This window comes from Delphinus delphis, chromosome 2, assembly GCF_949987515.2.
Source record: "Delphinus delphis chromosome 2, mDelDel1.2, whole genome shotgun sequence".
In the NCBI taxonomy this organism is placed as follows: domain Eukaryota; kingdom Metazoa; phylum Chordata; class Mammalia; order Artiodactyla; family Delphinidae; genus Delphinus; species Delphinus delphis.
Window position 1 is genome coordinate 127,993,545 of NC_082684.1, and position 23,181 is coordinate 128,016,725.

A 23,181-nucleotide genomic window follows, 5' to 3' on the forward strand; every position below is an offset into this window, starting at 1 on the left:
TTGCTTTTGGACTCTTAAACTTTCTGCCTAGAAGTATCATGTGCCACTATGAGTTGACCCTGTGAGTTCCATCAACCTTGCCTAATTTCAGAGGTTGTGAGGAAGTGTAATCTTACACTTCCTGAAAGGAGAGCTAAAATATTTGTGAATAGCCATAATAATGACTGTCACAGTTAACTTGGGCAAGTTACTTAATGTCTCTCTATGGATCGGTTTGTTCACTATAAAATAGAGGCTAATGATAGTATCTATCTCATGTGGTAATTGTGAGGATTAAATGGGGTATTACATGTAAACCCTTAGAATACTGCCTGATACTTAGTAAACACTCAATATATGTGTGCTAATATTACTTCTATCATCGTTACTAGGCTCTTACTTGTGATGGACACCATACTACCTGCTTTACATGGATTGATTGATTATTCAAATAACTCCCATAGTATCTACTATTACTATCCTCATTTACAGATGAGAAAACTTAGCTTCAGAGATATTAACTAACTTGCTCACATTCCACAACTAAAAAATAAAAGGTGGGATTTGAATTCAGGCAGTCTGATTTCAGAGCCTGCAATATTAACCATGACTCCCTCCCAGATAGCAAATAAATATTAACAGAAGAATTCAGAAATGCATCCTGTGCTTAGAAAACTCTGTGTCTGTGTATGTACAGTTCATGGTTATGAGTTTATAGTGAACTTTTAATATATTTCTATTTTCTGCTAGTTTGTAAAGTTGTTTCTAGTTCATATCATTTAATTAACAGTACTATTTCATGGTGTTCTGTCATGGTCTTACATCTAAACAAATTTAGAACTGATCTTGTCCTTCATTAACAGATGAAGAAACTTAAGCCAGAATGGTTTCGTGATCCCAGAAGACATAGCTAGTTGGTGTCATGCCTGAACTCAGACTCAGACTTCCTGACTTCAGTTCAGAAGTAACTTCCTACTGCCTCGGGTTACCTCCCTGTAGTTTACATGGCACATAATCCTTTATCAAAAATTTGAAATGCTTAGGTTCTTCCTCCCCCCAAATTTGAGTGAGTTTGTTGTAGAAAACTGCAATTGTTCTTCTTCCTCATAGCTCGCATTGGTACATCTTGATTTTAAGTTACTAATTTTGTCTTTTAAATATTCTAATGTTACTAAACACAAAGAGCCAAATTAGATATTTGGAGAGACTTTGTAATAAGAATAAATACCTCCAGAGAAAATGCCTCTGTGGGAAAACATTGTAATGATGAGCTTTTTCATGTAAGCCAGATTTGGAGTCAAATTTCTGAAGGAAAAGGGATGACAGTGGAATTAAAGATGGATCAAGTATACTATATTTGAGGTATATCTCAAGATATATTAGCAAGAAGTAAAATGACTATTTACTCATAAACAGCTTGTTACTTTTCCTACCAGTGCCATGAGAATGTACATTTATCAGCCTCAGATATGTTATAGTTTTCAGAATTAAACCTTTTAAGGAAATGCCAAACCATATTAATTTCATGGTCATGGTCTGTTTTCCCATAATTAAATGGGATTTTTGTATGATATTTGCAGTGTATTGTCATGTCATTTTATCTGGAAGGTTAACAGGATATAAATTGAGTTAACCTATAGTTCTAGCCAATAATAACAATTACTCATTCTATTGCTGTATGGTAGAGAAGTAGGAAGGAAGTCACGGCACTTCTTTTTCTCTCAGTATCGAAAGTTGTCAGGTATCTGTCAGGAAGATGAACCTAACCTGTGCCACATGGTAGTGCATTCATAGGGAAATATATTGTTGTCTTGAGAGTACATTATCCTTTTCCTGCTCTCCTATAGTTTCAAACATTTATTTTTGCTTTAGAATAAACACTGTTTTATAAAATTGAATGCAGAATTTAAATGAATTTTTTAATATAAAACACAAAGTTTATAAACTGTGCTGTCATACTCTTCCTGCTAGACATGTTTACTCTTCTCTGTCCTGAAGGGCTCATTCTGATTTGAGAGAGCAAGACAATGAATTTATTACTAGAAATTATCTCTAAGGCTCCTTTCAGCAATAAGGTAGTATATTTTCTGGAGAGGAAAATGGGAAGAGTCTGGTCAAAGGGAATTTTAGTTCTATGTGTAGTAAAAAGTTTTAAAAAGAAAGTGTATTCATAAAAAGAAAGTATTGCATGTGAAATTAAAATTGAAGTTTAAAAGGTCTGTGATTTTTTATGGTACTTTCCTCTTTCTTTAAAGTAACACAACCATATTACTGAATGTTAGGGAGTAAAAACAAAGATTGGAAAGTAATTACTCATAATTTCATCATCCTAAAACATTACTACTTTGAGCATTTGGGTGTGTTTCCTTCCAATCTTATGTATCCGTTCTTTTGATATAACTATAGTATGTGTAATATACTTTTTTTTTATATAGCAGGTTCTTATTAATTATTCATTTTATACATATTAGTATATATATGTCAATCCCAATTCATCACACCACCCCACCACCACCACTTTCCCCCTTTGGTGTCCATACATTTCTTCTCTACATCTGTGTCTCTATTTCTGCCCTGCAAACCGGTTCACGTGTACCATTTTCCTTGGTTCCACATATATGCATTAATATATTTGTTTTTCTCTTTCTGACTTCACTCTGTATTACAGTCTCTAGATCCATCCATGTCTCTACAAATGACCCGATTTCGTTCCTTTTTATGGCTGAGTCATATTCCATTGTATATATGTACCACATCTTCTTTATCCATTTGTCTGTTGATGGGCATTTAGGTTGCTTCCATGACCTGGCTATTGTAAATAGTGCTGCAATGAACATTGGGGTGCATGTGTCTTTTTTTTTTTATTTAATTTTATTTTTTTATAGAGCAGGTTCTTATTAGTTATCCATCTTATACATATTAGTGTATATATGTCAATCCCAATCTCCCAATTCATCACACCACCACCACCACCCCCACCACTTTCCCCCTTTGGTGTCCATACGTTTGTTCTCTGCATCTGTGTCGCAATTTCTGCCCTGCAAACTGGTTCATCTGTACCATTTTCCTAGGTTCCACATATATGCATTAATATACGATCTTTGATTTTCTCTTTCTGACTTACTTCACTCTGTATGACAGTCTCTAGATCTATCCACATCTCTACAAATGACCCGATTTCATTCCTTTTTATGGCTGAGTCATATTCCATTGTATATATGTACCACATCTTCTTTATCTATTCATCTGTTGATGGGCATTTAGGTTGCTTCCATGTCCTGGCTGTGGTAAATAGTGCTGCAATGAACATTGGGGTGCATGTATCTTTTTGAATTATGGTTTTCTTAGGGTATACGCCCAGTAATGGGATTGCTGGGTCATATGGTAATTCTACTTTTAGTTTTTTAAGGAACCTCCATACTGTTCTCCATAGTGGCTGTATCAGTTTACATTCCCACCAACAGTGCAAGAGGGTTCCCTTTTCTCCACACCCTCTCCAGCATTTGTTGTTTGTAGATTTTCTGATGATGCCCATTCTAACTGGTGTGAGGTGATACCTCGTTGTAGCTTTCATGTGCATTTCTCTAATAATTAGTGATGTTGAGCAGTTTTTCATGTGCTTCTTGGCCATCTGTATGTCTTCTTTGGAGAAATGTCTATTTAGGTCTTCTGCCCATTTTTGGATTGGGTTGTTTTTTTTTTAATATTGAGCTGCATGAGCTGTTTATATATTTTGGAGATTAATCCTTTGTCTGTTGATTCGTTTGCAAATATTTTCTCCCATTCTGAGGGTTGTCTTTTCATTTTGTTTGTAGTTTGCTTTGCAAAGGCTTTGAAGTTTCATTAGGTCCCATTTGTTTATTTTTGTTTTTATTTCCATTACTCTAGGAGGTGGATCAAAAAAGATCTTGCTGTGATTTATGTCCAAGAGTGTTCTTCCTATGTTTTCCTCTAAGAGTTTTATAGTGTCCGGTCTTACATTTAGGTCTTTAATCCATTTTGAGTTTATTTTTGTCTATGGTGTTAGGGAGTGTTCTAATTTCATTCTTTTACATGTAGCTGTCCAGTTTTCCCAGCACCACTTATTGGAGAGACTGTCTTTTCTCCATTGTATATCCTTGCCTCCTTTGTCATAGATTAGTTGACCATAGGTGTGTGGGTTTATCTCTGGGCTTTCTATCCTATTCCATTCATCTATATTTCTGTTTTTGTGCCAGTACCATATTGTCTTCATGACTTTACCTTTGTAGTATAGTCTGAAGTCAGGGAGTCTGATTCCTCCAGCTCCGCTTTTTTCCCTCAAGAGTGCTTTGACTATTCAGGGTCTTCTGTGTCTCCATACGAATTTTAAGATTTTTTGTTCTAGTTCTGTAAAAAATGCCATTGGTAATTTGATAGGGATTGCATTGATTCTGTAGATTGCTTTGGATAGTATAGTCATTTTCACAATGTTGATTCTTCCAGCCCAAGAACATGGTATATCTCTCCATCTGTTTGTTTCATCTTTAATTTCTTTCATCAGTGTCTTATAGTTTTCTGCATACAGGTCTTTTGTCTCCCTAGGTAAATTTATTCCTAGGTATTTTATTCTTTTTGTTACAGTGGTAAATGCCAGTGTTTCCTTAATTTCTCTTTCAGATTTTTCATCATTAGTGTATAGGAATGCAAGAGATTTCTGTGCATGGATTTTGTATCCTGCAACTTTACCAAATTCATTGATTAGCTCTAGTAGTTTTCTGGTGGCATCTTTAGGATTCTCTATGTATAGTATCATGTCATCTGCAAACAGTGACAGTTTTACTTCTTCTTTTCCAATTTGTAGTCCTTTTATTTCTTTTTCTTCTCTGATTGCCGTGGCTAGGACTTCCAAAGCTATGTTGAATAATAGTGAGAGTGGACATCCTTGTCTTCTTCCTGATCTTAGAAGAAATGCTTTCAGTTTTTCACCATTGAGAATGACGTTTGCTGTGGGTTTGTCATATATGGCCCCTATTATGTTGAGGTAGGTTCCCTCTATGCCCACTTTCTGGAGAGTTTTTTTGTTTTGTTTTGTTTTGTTTTTTCGGTACGCGGGCCTCTCACCGTTGTGGCCTCTCCCGTTGCGGAGCACAGGCTCCGGACGCACGCGCAGGCTCAGCGGCCATGGCTTACGGGCCTAACCACTCCACGGCATGTGGGATCCTCCCGGACCTGGGCACGAACCCGTGTCCCCTGCATCGGCAGGCGGACTCTCAACCACTGCGCCACCAGGGAAGCCCTGGAGAGTTTTTATCATAAATCGTTGTTGAATTTTGTCAAAAGCTTTTTCTGCATCTATTGAGATGATCATATGGTTTTTATTCTTCAATTTGTTAATATGGTGTATCACAATATGTGTAATATACTTTGTCATAAATATTTCATTGTAAACTTTGTATCATAATTAGCAAAAATAGCTTTTACATTATTTTATTGTTTGCAGATAATATAAAGAAATATTTATTTGCTCCTCACAATATCTTTTTGAGTTAAGTAGAGAAGGTATTATTAGCACCATTTTACATATCAGGATATTGAAAGCAGAAATCACATAATGCCTCTACTTGGTCCTGTAGTGAATTTCTGTTCTCCACAGTACTTTCTACCGCATGCGAGTGAATGCGTTTAAGGTAGAAAGAAGAGCAAAACAAATCATTCTGCAAATTCTTATTCCGTGGGACATAGTCCTGCCTTACTGGACTAGGTGAGCCTTTCAACAGCAATAGGCAACTCTGGAAATACAAATTTTGTTATATTTTAGTAAATACACTCAAACACCAAGAATCCTGAGGTGATTTAGTCTGGTTACTCCTCAGTTAGTTACTGCTAATATGTGGTTGTTTTTTTACTATTGCTCTTTTTTTTTTTGAATTTTATTTTATTTATTTTTTTATACAGCAGGTTCTTATTCGTTATCCATTTTATACATATTAGTGTATACATGTCAATCCCAATCTCCCAATTCATTCCACCACCACCACCACCTCACCACCACTTTACCCCCTTGGTGTCCATACATTAGTTCTCTACATCTGTGTCTCTATTTCTGCCCTGCAAACTGGTTCATCTGTACCATTTTCCTAGGTTCCACATATATGCGTTAATAAACGATATTTGTTTTTCTCTTTCTGACTTACTTCACTCTGTATGACAGTCTCTAGATCCATCCATGTCTCTACAAATGACCCAATTTCATTCCTTTTTATGGCTGAGTCATATTCCATTGTATATATGTACCACATCTTCTTTATCCATTTGTCTGTTTTTAAACTTGGTTTTAAACTTGGTTTTGTTTCACCTAGAAACAACGGAAACAAAATCAGTAGCTTGTAAACCAGGAAGATAACATCTAAGCGCTTGATTGGAATTGCCGTCTGTGTAGGAAGGGCGAAGCCTTTTCATACTGGGTAGGGTATTTAAAGGAAAAATGTTCCTGGGAAACTGGTCTTCTAGAGCTTTAAATATGTCCAGTTTGAATTCTATGGCTATTTGATTTACTTTCTGAAGTCCTGAGCATTATCAGCTTTAGGATTCAAAAGCAAAATATGGCAAAATGATTCTGAGTTTTAAGTTTTGTCTCTTTCCTTAAACTGCTCTGTTAAACTGCAACTGTGCCTATTTGTTTTGTAGGGGAAAGTGTGAATTTCAAAAGCAAAATATAGCAAAATCTGAGTTTTAAATATTCTCTTTCAGTTTAAACTGTTCTGTTAAACTGCAATTGTGCCTATTTGTTTTGTGAGGAAAACTGTGAATTTCACTTTATTATTCCATTAACTGCCTCTGACTCACTGCAGCTAACGTTTTTTTTGTTGTTTTGTTGTTGTTTTTGTCTTCAACTTTTGACTAAAGAAAACTTCCTTACTATCCAGAGCTCTCTGTTTTTTCTTTTAGGAATTCTCCCTAGGAAGAGAATTTACTTTGTATTAAATTAAATTGATTGATTAAAATAAAGTTGATTAAAATGAAGAACATTTGGGATCTATTTCCTTTTATTACACTATAGTTTTTATAAGTGATCTCTGACTTTCCTTAAACATCATCTTTTACTTTTAGTATTCATCAGATTTGGAAGGGTAAAAGGTTTGGGAATTATTGACTGTAGCAGAAAAGAACATCCTTTCCATCTCTGCTTTGCAGTGTTGTTTCACAGCTGTAAGTTTGAGCTGAAGAAAGCAGTGTAAAACATAAGAAAATAGAGGAGCAATGTTCCTTGAACCAGTAAGGACCCTTGCCCTAGAACTGTTAACTATTAAGTTTTTGTTTGGGTCAAGATACTAGAGACCTTTGTTGCTTCTGCTTTCTCATATATAGCTTTCTCAGACTCCAGGCTTAAATAATTTTGTTTAAGAACTAGAAATGAATACCATCTGCCTTCTGAATATGAGTCTGGATTCTAAACATGTAAGTACCCTGAGCTAAGTGTTCCTTCTCAGGATTTACTCAGTTAGTAGTTTCTGTTTCCTTCAGATCTCGAATGCTCTGTGAATTCACTACGGGCATTAGCAGTTATCTTAGCTGGTCACCCCATCTATATAATTCATCTGTATTTCTTCCCTGTTTTCTCATATATTTAAATAGATAAATAAGTAAGTAAGTAACTTTACACACATCAGCTACTACAGCCTTTGCAGTTTTTTTTTACTGTTTGCCCTTCTGTGCCCCAATAGATTATGAACTCTAAAGGACAAGAATTTCTTCTTAATCTTAATTACCTCTGTGTCTTTGATGCCTAATACAGTGACATGTAGTAAACTGTGAAAAGCATTGCTTTATCAAAATTCATTTCCCTCTTGGTAAACATAAAATTCCTCTTTTCTGATATAACCTCCATGAGAATCACTAAGAAGTGAGTGAAAATATATATATATCATGTGGCTTCCTAAATGGAGTAGGAAGTTCCCCTCCCTCACTTCTTCTCCCCTACCTCATACACACCTACCTACCTTTTACTGTTTCATAGTACCCTAGTGTCCCAGGAAATTGTTTGGGAAAGTACTCTACACTAAGGAAGTACTCCCAAATTTTATTGGATTACTTTAACTCTTATTTCCGGCACTAGTCCAGAAGTTTCTTACTTGGGCAGTTATCTGTTTATTAATAATAAAAGCAGTGCTTGAATAGGTTGTATAGGAAGGGCAACTTGAGACCAACAGTCACCATGAAAAAGCCAAATATGTGGACTGTGACCTCAAAAGGCAACCCCCTGCTTGTAAAGTGACAGATTTGCTTTGGCAGAGGAAAATGTTTCTTATTTTCTCTGTGTTATCACAGTGCTTTAACCTGATACAAAACACTATGTCTAGATGTTCAGGGTTATTTTCTTTTTCACAACATATTTTGTGTCCTGATGGTAACAATTCTCCATCAAGATTCCACTGAGAAGAAAAAAATGCATGTACAGGGATCAAACTATCTCAAAAGAAATCTAAACTGTGCCCAGTTTCTTTTGATGACCTAGTACTTCTATATTTTTTAGAAAATACCTAACTCAAAAGCTTGCAAAACTCTCACTTCAAAAAATCATAAACAGCGATAGAAGATTTATATTTGTTTCTAACCCTGGCATCTTCTTCCCGCTTATCATTCTCATCTGAAAACAGTGTCTCTCGACCAAGGAGAATAACAGCACACACCACTTGACACCAGGCACAATCTTAGTACACGTAAAGGTACTCAACAAATGTTTGTTGTTCAAATATAAATTCTGCGAGCATTTGCCTTCAAGGGGCTGGATTATTTCCTTTATGGCCCCCCAAAAAACACTATATTTAACTACAAAATATTGGAAGTAATATATTGTCAGTATAGCTTTATCACTAAACAGGTTATAAAACTGCAGTTAAAATATATGTAGGCCGGGCTTCCCTGGTGGCGCAGTGGTTGAGAGTCCGCCTGCCGATGCAGGGAACACAGGTTCGTGCCCCGGTCCGGGAAGATCTGACATGCCACGGAGCAGCTGGGCCTGTGAGCCATGGCCGCTGAGCCTGCGCGTCCAGAGCCTGTGCTCCGCAACGGGAGAGGCCACAACAGTGAGAGGCCCGCGTACCGCAAAAAAAAAAAAAAAAATATATATATATATATATATATGCAGGCCACAGTTAGATTCTATTCCTAATTTTTTTTCCAGTTATTTTGAACTGAGAAATTGGCTTTACCTTAAAAATATATCAAGAATCTGACTACTTCTCATCACCTCCACTACTACCACTGTTGATCCAATCCACCATCAACTTTCAGATGGATTACTGCAATAGATTCCTAAGTGATCTCCTTACTTCTACCCTTGACCCTCTTCACCCTTCATTCTGTTCTCAAAACTGCAGCCATGGTGATCTTATAAAAATGGTTGATTCCATGCCTTATCTACTCAGAATGCTCTAGTGGCTTTGCATCTCAGGGTAAAGGCCAGTCTTTACTATGATTTACAAAGCCATATATGGTCTGGTCCCCTATAGCAGTCAGCATCATCTACTACTTTTGCCCCTATTTCAATCCAGCCAGATTTGCTGCCTCCTTCAGTCATACCAAGTGTACACCTTGCATGTGTTCCCACTGCCTGGACCACTCTGTCCTCACACATGTGCACAGCTCTCCATTTCCTTTAGGTCTTTCCCCAAAGGTTACCTCAGTAAAGCCTTTCCTGGCCTCTATTTAAAATTCCAGAACATTCTTCCCTTGAACTCTTCCTGGGTTCTTTCCTTGCTCTCTTTTTTTCTTTGTACTTATCACTATGTAACATTATTCATTTTACTTATTTTGTCTGTATCCCATTATACTGAGCTCAGTAAGGGTGGGGACTTTTGCCTGTTTTGACTGCTGCTATATCCCCAGTACATATAAAGTGCCTACAGTGTTAGATACCCAATAAATACTTGTTGAATGAATGAATCAGTTTCTCTATTATTTAGTTCTTAGACTAGCCTACTACATTTTTAAAAATTAACAGTAGTCATGGTTACAGGAGCCTGGGCTCTAGATTCTAGGAATAGAGAGCCACATTTTCTGCTCACTCCATCCAACACCCAGCCAAACACACACCTCTATGCCCTTCTTAGGTACTGAAACAACCCTAAGCCTTAAACTCTAATTATCTCCCCGATCCTACCCATTCCCCAAAAAGTAAGTACTTAATTACCACCAAATTACCTAGCCTTATCTTTTGCCCCCTCATCTCCCGTATCAAAACCTACAGTTAGAGAGTTCTTAATGAACCCCAGTTAACTGCCTGGGGATTAGCCAGTGTTCTTATTTCCTCTGTAAAACATATTGATTAATGCCCACAGCCTGCTTAATGCTCTTAGCTAAATGTTCACAGCTGGTAGATCGTTCTGTAGTAAGCCGCCTTCTTTCACTTGCTCCTGTTAAATTGCATGCATATAAAAATCAGTTGTATTTATTCCTCAACTTCAGGGCTATCTTACAATAACTTGTATAATTATAATATATTAAATTAATTTTTAAATTAATAAACTTTATATTTTAGAGCAGTTTTAGGTTCACAGGAAAATTAAGCAGAAAGTACAGAGTTCCCATATACTCCATGTCCCCATATGTGTACAACCTCCCCCACTCTTTTTTTTTTTTTTTTTTTTTTTGCAGTACGCTGGCCTCTCACTGTTGTGGCCTCTCCCGTTGCGGAGCACAGGCTCCAGACGCGCAGGCTCAGCGGCCATGGTTTACGGGCCCAGCTGCTCCGCGGCATGTGGGATCTTCCCGGACCGGGGCACGAACCCGTGTCCCCTGCATCAGCAGGCAGACTCTCAACCACTGCGCCACCAGGGAAGCCCCCTTCCCCACTCTTAACATCCCCTACCAGAGTGGTACATATGTTATAGTTAATAAGCCTACATTGACACATAATCACCCAATTCCATAGTTTACATTAGGGTTCACTCTTGATGTTGTACCTTCTATGGGATTTGACAAATATATGACATATATCTATTATTCTAGTGTCATGCAGAATAGTTTCACAGCCCTAAAAATCCTCTGTGTTCTGCCTTTTCACTCCTGTGTCCCCCCTAACCCCTCCCAATCATTCATCTTTTTACTGTCTCCATAGTTTTACCTTATCTGGAATGTAGTGATATTGGAATCATACACTACGTAGCCTTTTCAGATTGGCTTTTTTCTGTTTGTATTATGCATTTAAGTTTTCTCCATGTTCTTTCTTGGCTTGGTAACTTCTTTTTAGCACTGAATAGTATTCCATTATCTGGGTGTACCACAGTTTGTTTATCCACCCACCTACTGAAGGATGTCTCAGTTGTGTCCAAATTTTGACATTATAAATAAAGCTGCTATAAACATCCATGTGCAGCTTTTTGTATGGACATAACTTTTTAATTCCTTTGGATAAATACCAAAGAACCCAGTTGCTGGTAAGAGTATGAGTAGTTTTGTAAGAAACTACCAAATGGTCTTCTTTAGTGGCTGTACCATTTTGCATTCATTTCTACCAGTAATGAATAAGATCTCCTGTTGCTCCATATCCTAGCCAGTATTTGGTGTTGACAGTGTTTTGTATTTTAACTGTTCTAATAGATGTGTAGTGGTATCTCATTGTTTTAATTTTCAATTCCCAACTGACATGATATTAAACATCTTTTCATATGCTATTTGTCATCTGTACATATGCATTGTTGAGGAGTCTGTTCAGGTCTTTGGCCCATATTTTAATTGGGTCGTTCATTTCCTTATTGATGAGTTTTAGGAGTTCTGTGTATATTTTGGATAAATTTCTTTATCAGATGTATCTTCTGCAAATACTTTTTTCACATCTACAGCTTATCTTCTCATTCTCTTGACATTGTCTTTCACAGAGCAAAAGTTTTTCATTTTAATGAAATCCAGCTTATCAGTTCTTTCACAGATTGTGCCTTTGGTGTTATATCTAAAAATTCATAATCATACCCAAAGTCATCTAGATTTTTCTCCTATATTGTCTTCTAAGAATTTTATAGTTTTAAAATTTAAATTTTAAATTTAGGTTTATGATGCGTTTTGAGTTAATATTTGTGAAGGGTGTCAGGTCTGTTTCAAGTTGTTTTTGTTTATTTGTTTTGCATATGGATGTCCAGTTGTTCCAGCACCATTTGTTGAAAGACTATCTTTATTTCATTGTTTTGCCTTTGCTCCTTTGTCAAAGATCAGTTGACTGTATTTATATAGGTTTATTTCTAGCTAGGATCTCTATTCTGTTTCAATAATTTATTTGTCTTTTCTTTCCCAAGTACACACTGTCTTGATTATTATAGCTTAATAGGAAGTCTTGAAGTTGGGTAGTGTCAGTCCTTCAACTTTGTTGTTATCCTTCAATATTTACTTGGCTATTCTGAGTCTTTTGCCTCTCCATATAAACTTTAGAATCAGTTTATTGATATCCACAAAATTACTTGCTGGGATTTTTTTGGGATTGAGTTGAATGTAAAGCTCAAACTGTGAAGAACTGACATCTTGACAATATTGAGTCTTCCTACCCGTGAACGCAGAATATTTTTTTCATTTATTTTGTCCTTCTTTGATATCTTTCATCTGAGTTTTGTAGTTTTCCTCATAGAGATCTTGTAAAATATTGTTAGATTTATACCTAAGTATTTCATTTGTTGGAGGGGGGATGCTAATATAAATGGTAATGTGTTTTTAATTTCAAATTTCACTTGTTCATTGCTAGTATATAGAAAAGCAATTAAATTTTATATACAGTTGAACAACATGGGTGTTAGCGGTGCTGACCCTCTGCACAGGAGAAGACTAAGCCACATGCTACCAAAAAATCCAATGGGTCAATGAAGAAATCAAAGAGGAAATTAGAAAATACCTTGAGACAAATGAAAATAGAAATACAACTTTCTAAAATCTACGGGATGCAACAAAAGCATTTCTAAGCGTTAAGTTTATAGCAATTCAAGGCCTACCTCAAGAAACAAGAAAAATCTCAAACAAACAACCTAACTTTCCACCTAAAGGAATTAGAAAAAGAAGAACAAAGCCCAAAGTCAGCAGAAGGAAGGAAACAAAAAAGATCATAGTGAAAATACCAAAATACCAAAACGAAAACAAAAAACAATAGAAAAGATCAATGAAACTAAGATCTGGCTTTTTGAAAAGATAGACAAAACTGATAAACCTTTAGCCAGACTCATTAAGCAGAAAAGAAAGTGGGCCCAAATAAACAAAATTAGAAATGAAAGAGGAGAAGTTACAACTGATAGTACAGAAATACAAACAACCCTAGGAGAATACTATGAACAGCTATACAGTGACAAATTGGACAACCTCAAAGAAATGGATAAATTCATACAAACATACACTCTTCCAAGACTGAATCAGGAAGAAGTAGAAAATCTGAACAGACCGATCACTAGTATTGAAATTGAATCAGTAATTAAAAACTCCCAACAATTAAAAGTCCAGGACCAGATGGCTTCACAGAGGAAGTCTACAAAACATTTAAACAAGAGTTAATGTCTATCCAAACTATTCCAAAAAATTGAAGGGGAGGGAACACTCCCTAACTCATTCTACAAGGCCAGCATTACCCTGATACCCAAACCAGACAGAGACACTACAAAAAAAGAAAAATACAGGCCAGTATCCCTGATGAACATAGATGGAAAAATCCTCAACAAAATACTAGCAGACTGAATCAACAATATGTAAAAAGGATTATACATCATGATCAAGTGAGATTTATTCCAGGGATGCAGGGATGGTTCACTATTCACAAATCAATCAATATGTTACACCATATTAACAAAATGGAAGATAATCATGATCAGCTTAAAAATGCAGTAAAGGCATTTGACAAAATTCATGATTAAAAACTCTCAACAAGTGGGTATAGAGGGAACATACCTTAACATAATAAAGGCCACTTATGACAAACCCACAGCTAGTGTCATACTCAGTGTTGAAATGTTGAAAGCTTTTCCTCTAAGATCAGGAACAAGACAAGGATGCACACTCTCACCATTTCTATTTAATTTATATTGGAAGTCCTAGCCACAGAAATCAGACAAGAAAAAGAAAGGGCATCCAAATTGGAAAGGAAGAAGTAAAACTGTCACTATTTGCAGATGACATGATTCTATATATAGAAAACCCTAACAACCCCACCAAAAAAAATATTAGAACTAATAAATTAATTCAGTCAAGTGCAGGGTATGATATTAATATACAGAAATCTGTTGCATTTCTTTACATTAATAATGAACTTTAGAAAGAGAAATCAAGAAAACAATACCATTTACAATTGCATCAAAAAGAATAAAATACCTAGGAATAAATTTAACCAAGGAGGTGAAAGACCTGTATTCCAAAAACTGTAAGACATTCATGAAGGAAACTGAAGATGATACAAATAAATGGAAAGATATTCCATGTTCATGGATTGGAAGGATTAAAATTATTAAAATGACCATACTGCCCAAAGCAGTCTACAGATTTAATACAATTCCTATCAAAATACCCATGACATTTGTAACAGAACTAGAACAAATAATCCTAAAACTTATATGGAACCACAGAAGACCCTGAACAGCCAAAGCAGTCGTGAGAAAAAAGAACAAAGCTGGAGGTATCATGCTGCCTGACTTCAGACTATACTACAAAGCTACAGTAATCAAAACAGTATGGTACTGGCACAAACGCAGACACATAGATCAATGGAACAGAATAGAGAGCCCAGAAATAAACCCACACAAATATGGTAAATTAATCTGTGACAAAGGAGACAAGAATATACAATGAGGAAAAGACAGGCTTTTCAATAAGTGGTTTGGGGAAACTGGACAGCTATATGTAAAAGAAAGAAATTAGAACATTTTTTCACACCATATGCAATAATAAACTCAAATGGATTAAACACCTAAATGTAAGACATGAAACTATAAAACTCCTAGAAGGAAACCTAGACAGTGGGCTCTTTGACATTGGTCTTAGTGATTTTTTTTTTGGATCTTTCTCCTCAGGCAAGGGAGACAAAACCAAAAATAAACAGATGGGACCTAATCAAACTTAAAAACTTTTGTGTGGGAAAGAAAACCATCCACAAAATGAAAAGGCAGCCTACTGAATGGGAGAAGGTATCTGCAAATGATATGTTTGTTAAGGGGTTAATATCCAAAATATATAAAGAACTCATACAACTCAATATCAAAAAAAAAAAAAAAACAGCCCAATTTAGAAATGAGCAGAGAACCTAAATAAGCATTTTTCCAAAGAAGACATACAGATGGCCAACAGACACATGAAAAGATGCTCAATATCACTAATCATCAGGGTAATGCAAATCAAAACCACAGTGAGATATCACCTCACACCTGTCAGAATGGCTATCGTCAAAAAGACAAGAAATAATAAATGTTGACAAGGATGTGGAGAAACGAGAACCCTAGCACTTTGTTGGTAGGAATGTAAATTGGAATAGTCACTATGGAAAACAGTATGGAGTTTTCTCAAAAATTAAAAGCAGAACTACCATAAAATCCAGGAGTTCCACTCCTGGGTATTTATTTGAAGAAAACAAAAACACTAATTTGAAAAGATATATGCACCCCAACATTCATAGCAGTGTTATTTATAATAGCCAAGCATCCTAAGTGTCCATCAACAAATGAATGGATAAAGAAGATATGCTATATATATATATAATGGAATATTACTCAGTCTTTAAAAAAAATGGAATTTTGCCACTTGCAACAACATGGATGGACCTAGAGGGTATTATGCTTAGTGAAATAAGTGAGACAGAGAAAGACAAATACTGTATGTTTTCACTTATATGTAGAATTTTTTAAATGAAACAAACAAATGAGTATAACAAAACAGAAACAGACTTACAGATACAGGTAGCAAACTAGTGGTTACCAGAGGGAAGAATGGGTGGGAAAGACTAAAATAGGTGAAGGGAATTAAGAGGTACAAACTACTAGGTCTAAAATAGATAAATTACAAGGATGTACTATTATACCACAGGGAGTATAGCCAATATTTTATAATAACTTTTTATGGAGTATAATCTGGAAAAATATTAATCACTATATTATACACTTGAAACTAATATAATATTGTAAGCCAACTGTATTTCAATTTTTTTTAAGTTAAGAAATAAAAACCATGATGTATCTTACTCTGGTTCTAATCCTTGTTCAGTCTCTTCAAATCGTTTTTTGGCTTTTAGTATGCCTTGTAAATTTTTGTTGAAAGGTAGAAATGATGTCCTGGGTGAAAGGAACTGTGGTATATAGGCCTTTAGTGATGTAGTGGTAAGATGTGAGGGGAGGAGAAGCATTCTGTAGTACTATGATTAGGTCACAGTCTTTTGGTGAGCCTGTGCCCCCTGGACTATAAACTTTACCGGTGCTTCTTAGTTTTTTCCCCCTTTCAGTGGGACAGGATGGCTGAAGTGGGCTGGAGTTCTGTATTTCCCTTAGCCCCATGTGGAAAGCTGGAGGAGGATAGAATTGATATTTCTTTAGCACTCCTAAAAAGTGTGGTAAGGGTATGGGGAATTTGGAAATCTCATACTTTGCTAGTGGGAATGTAAAATGGTGCAGGTGCTTTGAAAACAGTTTGGCAGTTCCTTAAAATGTTAAACATGGAGTTATCATATGACCCAGCAATTCCATTTCTAGGTATAGGCCTAAGAAAATTGAAAACATGTCCACACAAAAACTGTACACAAATGTTCTTAAGCAGCATTATTCACTATAGACAAAAAATACAAACAACCCAAGTCTATGAGTCTTTGAATGAATAAACAAAATGTGGTATTATTTATCCATGAAAAGATATGAAATACTGATACATGCTAAAATGTGATGAACCTTGAAAACTTTATGCTAAGTGAATGAAGCCAGACACAAAAGGTCAGAGAATATGATTAAATTTATATGAAATGTTAAGAATATGTATATCTATAAAGACAGAAGGCAGATTAGTGATTACCTGGGCCTAGGGGGAGGGGGGAATGGGCAGTGACTGCTAATGGGTACCGAGTTTCTTTTAGGGATGATGAAAATGTTGTAAAATCAATTATGGTGTTGGTAGGAATATGTGAAAGTCACCCTGTAAATATATGAAAGCCACTGAACTGTATTTAAATTAGGAATAAATTTTATGGTATATAAATTATATATTTTTAAAATAAAACTACTTAGGATGGTTTTGGTGTGAGTCAGGAATGAGAAGTTTGAAGAGATGAGCCTGAATATTCAGGAGGGTTTGAGTGAGTTAGGTTTGATTTGATTGGAAAATTTTGACAGAGCTAATGTGGCAGTTGATAACCTAAGAACATGTCAAATGACTGCTGAGAGCATTGTGGGCCCAGCTATAGCTGATACCATAAATTTATAGTAGCACCCTTTATTTTGTGATTTTTCTCCAACACCATGTTGAGCTAAAACTCAGAGTTGATCTACATCCAGGGTATAGAAGAACAACATGGCAAAGGAATTGAGAGTGTTGGCAAAAAAATATTTGAAATGCAGCCACAGAATCTAAGCTAGACAGAGAAGGGAAAATCAAGAGTCGACAAATAGAGGTTTGTGTGGTTAAAGGTCAGTTGTAGTAGAACCAAAATGATAGGAGGTAATGATCAGAGATTGGTATAGCGAATTAACATGACTTTTAAAGGAACTGGAAATTTTGCATAAAGGTTGTAGTATGGAAAAATGAGGGCAGAATCCTACCTCTCAACTCTGAGGTGTGTACTGTTGGGGATGGTGTGGTAGGGAAGGAATATGGTGCATCTCCATGAGAGGGCTTAATGAAGTGGGATTAACATATGTAAAGTGGGGAAAGGGTACCTGAAAAGAGCCAACCCCAGAAAACAGAAGTATAAATTATACTTTCAGCACTGTCCAACACATTTGGAATAATATAGTCTCATTGGTGAGATCATCCCTTTTGTTGGGAAAGGTTACTAAAACAATCTTAGTTGAGGAAGATTTCTTAAGCTACACCTGAGTGCCTTTATTCTGGCCCAAAAAAATGTTCTGATTATGATTAGTGGCTTAATATAATTTTTATTACAATTTTTATAATTGTTATTAAAATATCTTAAATTGTCACTCTGTTTTATACATCAGTGTTTTCAGTGAGCGATTAGTGTTAGAGGGGATTTTTGAGTTTCCAAAGTTACAGTCCAGACCTTGGCTCAAAGTGTAAGCCCCAAGGTAATACCACTTACCTCCCTCCAGGTGGAAGCCTTCACTGGGTGAATCCCTTCTGCAAGAAAACATCTGCATGATATACCTGTTTCTGTAAACTGCAGTGGAAAACCAAACTTGTATATTGCCTTGCCTTTGTACATATATCTCTTCTTTCCCCTTCCAGAGCAGCATTCATTACATTTCTTAAGTGCTTTGCATAGAATTTCAGAGTTTAGTGTGACCTCTGTACTGGGACATTATCAGGCACAGATGCTACACTGAAGGGCTTTTGGCAATCAGTGGCTTGGTAGCTGTGATTCAGTTTGAATCACCCCCTCATGAACCATATGAAAGCAGATTCTTGCAGGATCCCAGCCAATTCTTGCAAATCATTTTATTTTCCCAACTAGTTTAGAGGCCTTTGAGTTTCACTGGACTTTTTCCTCATTTCCTTCTTTTGTTGATTTTGGCCCCTTAACCTTCCACCCACTTTATTACTCATTTCTTAGGGACCTGACTACTCAGTAACACTAGAGAAAATATATCTGAAGCCATATGGATTGAGTAAAACACACTTAAGAGGAAAAAACAACAACAAGAAATGTGTTCTCTGAACTTCCTTTGTTTATATGATCTATTTATATGTTGTTAAGGTTGTGTTGTCCAGCTGCCTCCCCATATTTCAAAAATGACTAAAGATATCTGGGAAACACTCTAAGAGGATCATGTTGGTATAGTGAATGAAAAGATACTTCATTTGTCCCCCACCAGGTAATATATCTTCTTTTGAGGTGGGATGATGCCAAGAGCTTCCAATGCTGAATCTTGAGGCTCTCGAAAAGTCCTTTACTTCTAAGGAGACTTTTAGAAAGAAGCCAATTAAATGAGTCCTTTTAAGGTTTGTGGATATATACCTGACTATTTGAATGTTTGCTTGTGGTTTATAACTAGATTATATGGCATCTAATTGATTAATTTTCTTTTGATAAAATGAATATTGGTGTAAGGTGATGTTAGCAGCCCTTAAAGCCTGGGCTCTAATCTGGTCTGTGCATAATGTGAAGTAAAACATAAGTGCACTTGTGTCAAGATTATCCTAGAAAACATCTAGAATGGAATTTTGCAGTATTTGTTAGAGCCCCTTGTAACCCCCCCTTTCTTGAAGGAGTTGAAAAGTTAGCAAGTATCCCTGCATGTGGAATAAACTCCATACTCTGTGGTTGAGTGGGAAGTTCCCCTCTGCCTTCCATGCTCTCCCACTATAATGGGTGGTGAATATACAAAGATGCATTTTTTTCAGAGTAAGCTATTTATGGAATTTGGTCTGCTAAGTAACAAAGAAGTGAAAACAAGAAAATAAGTAAGAATAAGAAATAAATCATCACTGTTATCATTTTGTAAGTAAATTATTATATTGAACATTTTAGAATATGGCATCACTGTCATCTGCATTTTCTTCGTATTTCCGTCTTAGTGGGATGAATCCTAGCTCTGCTTGGGCTGCTGTGCTTTTCTTTTAATTGCTATTTCACTAGGTCTCTTAGCAGCAGCACCTGAAATAACTGCTGAGGGAGCTCCTGAGTGAATTTTCATAATCTGTTCCTCAATTCTCCCAGGTGATTGAGGCACTTTTTTTCTTGAGTGGTTTGCAGTTCCACTTAAGTGGCTGATGTTTAGGGTCACTATTGAATGTTTTGTTTGAATATCATTTTCATGGTGAATGGAAGGCTTCTGCTTTTAGCTATATGGGGTGAAGCCCCTGGTAGTAAACCTTGAAGGGGAAAAATCTTTCTTTGTAGCGATATGCTAAATGAAATTACTCTCTTTGTCACTTCGTCCTTTTATCCTTTCATTCTGATAACCTCAGGTTCTTCTGATTTATTTGCTTTCTTCAATTAGGCTTAGTTATTTCCTGTGCCCAGGTGCATGCTATTTCCACTGTTGGTCATCATGGTGATGTGGAGCATATTTCTGACCTGGAAGTGTGGTTTCTTTCATTTTGAACCACATCAGTATGCCTTCCATCCTCTACTTCCTTTGCATTATTTCCTTTTGGAGGACTCAGATTGTCACCATTTAATCTAAGGATGATTCATCTGGGATTAAGAACTCGTAATGCTGTAATAACAATACCTTTCTTTATATAATAATACTCAGAGCACTTACGATCTTAGCCTTTCTCTGTTTATGAAGCACTTTCAGTTTAATCCTTCACAATAACCCTGTGGGTTAAGTCAGCAATTTTGTCTGTGTCTAAGATGGTGAAATTGTATCTCAAAGAGGCTGAATAGCTTGCTCAGGGTTGCCGTGCTTCTGAGTTACTCTGCTTAACAGTTTTTACCGGAAATGAAGCATACTTTTGAAGATATTCTGAATGAACAAAAAGGAATTTTCCAAACTGTGTCCTGGTTGTTAAAATCTGTTTTTAGTCTGGTCAGTTGATAAGACCAGGGTTAAAAGCCCATTAACCATAAAGTTCAAATTGATGTGTCCAAGTCAAGAAAATAAATATTTAGGTCAGTTTCTATTCTGCTGCTGATGTGATAAAGTTAAGGAAGGCTGACTCTTAAATTAATGCAACTTGAACTGGAAATAATTAAGCCATTAAATTTTTTTTTTATTCTGTCTTCCTTTTAGAGAGATGGAAACCTTGATGACTGGTTCCACCCTGCCTCCCCTTTTTGCTGATGAAGATGGCTCCAAGGAGAGTAATGATCTGGCTACAACTGGGTAAGCAGCTGCTTTGGGACACTGGGCCTCTGCCTAGGCTTCAGAACAGCTTCTGACAACATATGAGGTGCTAAAGAGGCAGTTTTATATCAAAACTAGAAGGTGCGTTTGTTATGCTTTGCAAAGAGAATGAGAGCCATTGTAAACTGCTTTAATATCTGTATTCAGCTGTCATTTGCAATGCTCTGGTTCCTGTGAACTGGAACAGCAGTACTGTGGGGTCTAGGAAACATCAGTGACTCCCAGTTAAGAGAATTACATAGTCACCATTAAGGAAATACTTGCCACAGGGCTAGCTTCGAAAATCAAATTCATTTTCTGTCTAAATTGCCACAGATATTAAAATAATTTTTTCCCCAAACATCAGGGTTTTTTGTTGTTGTTTTAAGATTAGATTTTTAATTATGGTTCTTTATTCAAGATGCCTAGGAGCTCTAGCTGACTTCTGTTCTTCCCAACCTACCCCTCCCCCCAACTCCAACTCCTTTCTTTGGTATTTTTGGACAGATATATAAAGAAATGTAGAGGGGCTTCCCTGGTGGCGCAGTGGTTGAGAGTCCGCCTGCCGATGCAGGGGACACGGGTTCGTGCCCCAGTCCGGGAAGATCCCACATGCCACGGAGCGGCTGGGCCCATGAGCCATGGCCGCTGAGCCTGCACGTCCGGAGCCTGTGCTCCGCGACGGGAGAGGCCACAACATTGAGAGGCCCCCGTACCGCAAAAAAAAAAAAAAAAGAAATGTAGAAAAGGGCTAATAGCAGTAGTCCCTCTTCCACTGAAAATCTCTGTTCCACTTGAATTTTTATCTTTTCTATTAGACATTACTTGCCAAAGAAGAAATGTATTCACTAATAGATTGAAGTGCTAGCTAATGCCTAAGATGAATTATTTTAATATTCCTTAGAGCTCTTTAAAAACAGACTACACTTTATAATTGTTTCCTTCCCTGGCATTCTTTCTTAACTCATTAATATCTGCCTTCTGACTTTATTCAGATGAAACTATTCTCTAAAACTTTTCTAAAAGCTGCCTACTTGCTGAGTCCAACTTGTACAATAAAAATGTTCTGAGTGTCTGCTATGTGCCAGGCACCATTCTAGGCACTAGACATTAAGCAATAACCAAGATGGACAAAAATCCCAACCCCTATGGAGCTTAAATTCTACTGCAGAAGTCAGACAACAGACAGGATAAATAAGTAAAATGCATACTACATTGATAAGAACTATGGATTAAAAAATAAAGTAAGGAAGAGGGACAGGAGGGGCTTGAGGTGCCATCTTAGATAAGATGACCCAGAAAGGCTTTACAAGTGACTTGAATAAAAACCTGAAGGAAGTAAATTAGCTAGCCTACAGTTATGGGGGAAGATTATTCTAGGCAGAGGGAGCAGTGAGTGGGAAAGCCTTGAGGTAGGAGTGTTTCTGCCTTTTAGAAATAGCCAGGAGGCCAGTGTGACTGGAGCAGAGTATACCAGGGGGAAGGGTAATAGGCTCCATCAGTGTTTCTCAAAATTCAATGCACTTATGAATTGCCTAGACATCTCATTAAAATGCAAACGCTGAGTCAGAAAGTCTGAGTTAGGGCCAGAGATTCTACATTCTAATAAGTTCCCAAATGATGCCTGTGCTGCTGGTGTAAGGCCGGTACTTTGAGTAGCAAGGGACTAGATCGTGTAGGATCTTATGGGTCAGAGTAAGCACTTTAACTGTTACTCTGAGTGAGGTGGGAAAGCATGGGGAGATTTTGAGCGGAATGATATGATCTGACATTTTAAAATAGTATCCCTGTGGCTGTTCTATAGAGAATAGAGTGAAGGGAGCAGGGACTGAAGCAAGAAGACCAGTTACGGTTCTAAAATAATTCAAGTGAGAGATGATGACTCAAAGAACTTCACTAGTGACTTTGACAGGAGTATTTTTGGCAGAGTAGTAGGGACAAAAACCTCACTGGAGTGGGTTTCAAAGATAATAGGAATGGGGGGTGTTGAGAAGTATAGAATTCTAGATATATCTTGAAGGTAAGCCAAACAGGATTTGCCTGAAAGACCAGATGAGATGTGAGAAGGGAGAAAAAAGCAGTTAAAGACAGCTCCAAATTTTTGGCTTAAGCAACTGAAGGGATGGAATTGCCATTAAATTAGATGGGGAAAACTGAGCAAGTGGAGGAGGGAATTTTAGGAGCTCGGTTTTAGAGATTTTAAAATAGAGATTCTTATTAGCTATCCAAGCAGAGATGTCAAATAGGCAGCTTGATACAGGGCTCTAAAGTTAGGGGCTGTCTACACTAAAAAGAGAAA

The 23,181-nt window shown here is 36.7% G+C and overlaps 1 protein-coding gene across 2 annotated transcripts in view; it reads left to right on the forward strand.

Moving 5' to 3' along the window:
- Positions 1 to 23,181, forward strand: part of HMG20A (high mobility group 20A) — a 69,729-nt gene that overhangs the window by 22,102 nt on the left and 24,446 nt on the right. For both annotated transcript variants that reach the window (XM_060005564.1, XM_060005565.1), the window contains exon 2: positions 20,790 to 20,882. In XM_060005564.1, coding sequence (XP_059861547.1) covers positions 20,794 to 20,882 — 89 coding nt within the window. In that variant the 5' untranslated portion in view covers positions 20,790 to 20,793. The remainder of the gene's footprint in view (positions 1 to 20,789; positions 20,883 to 23,181) is intronic.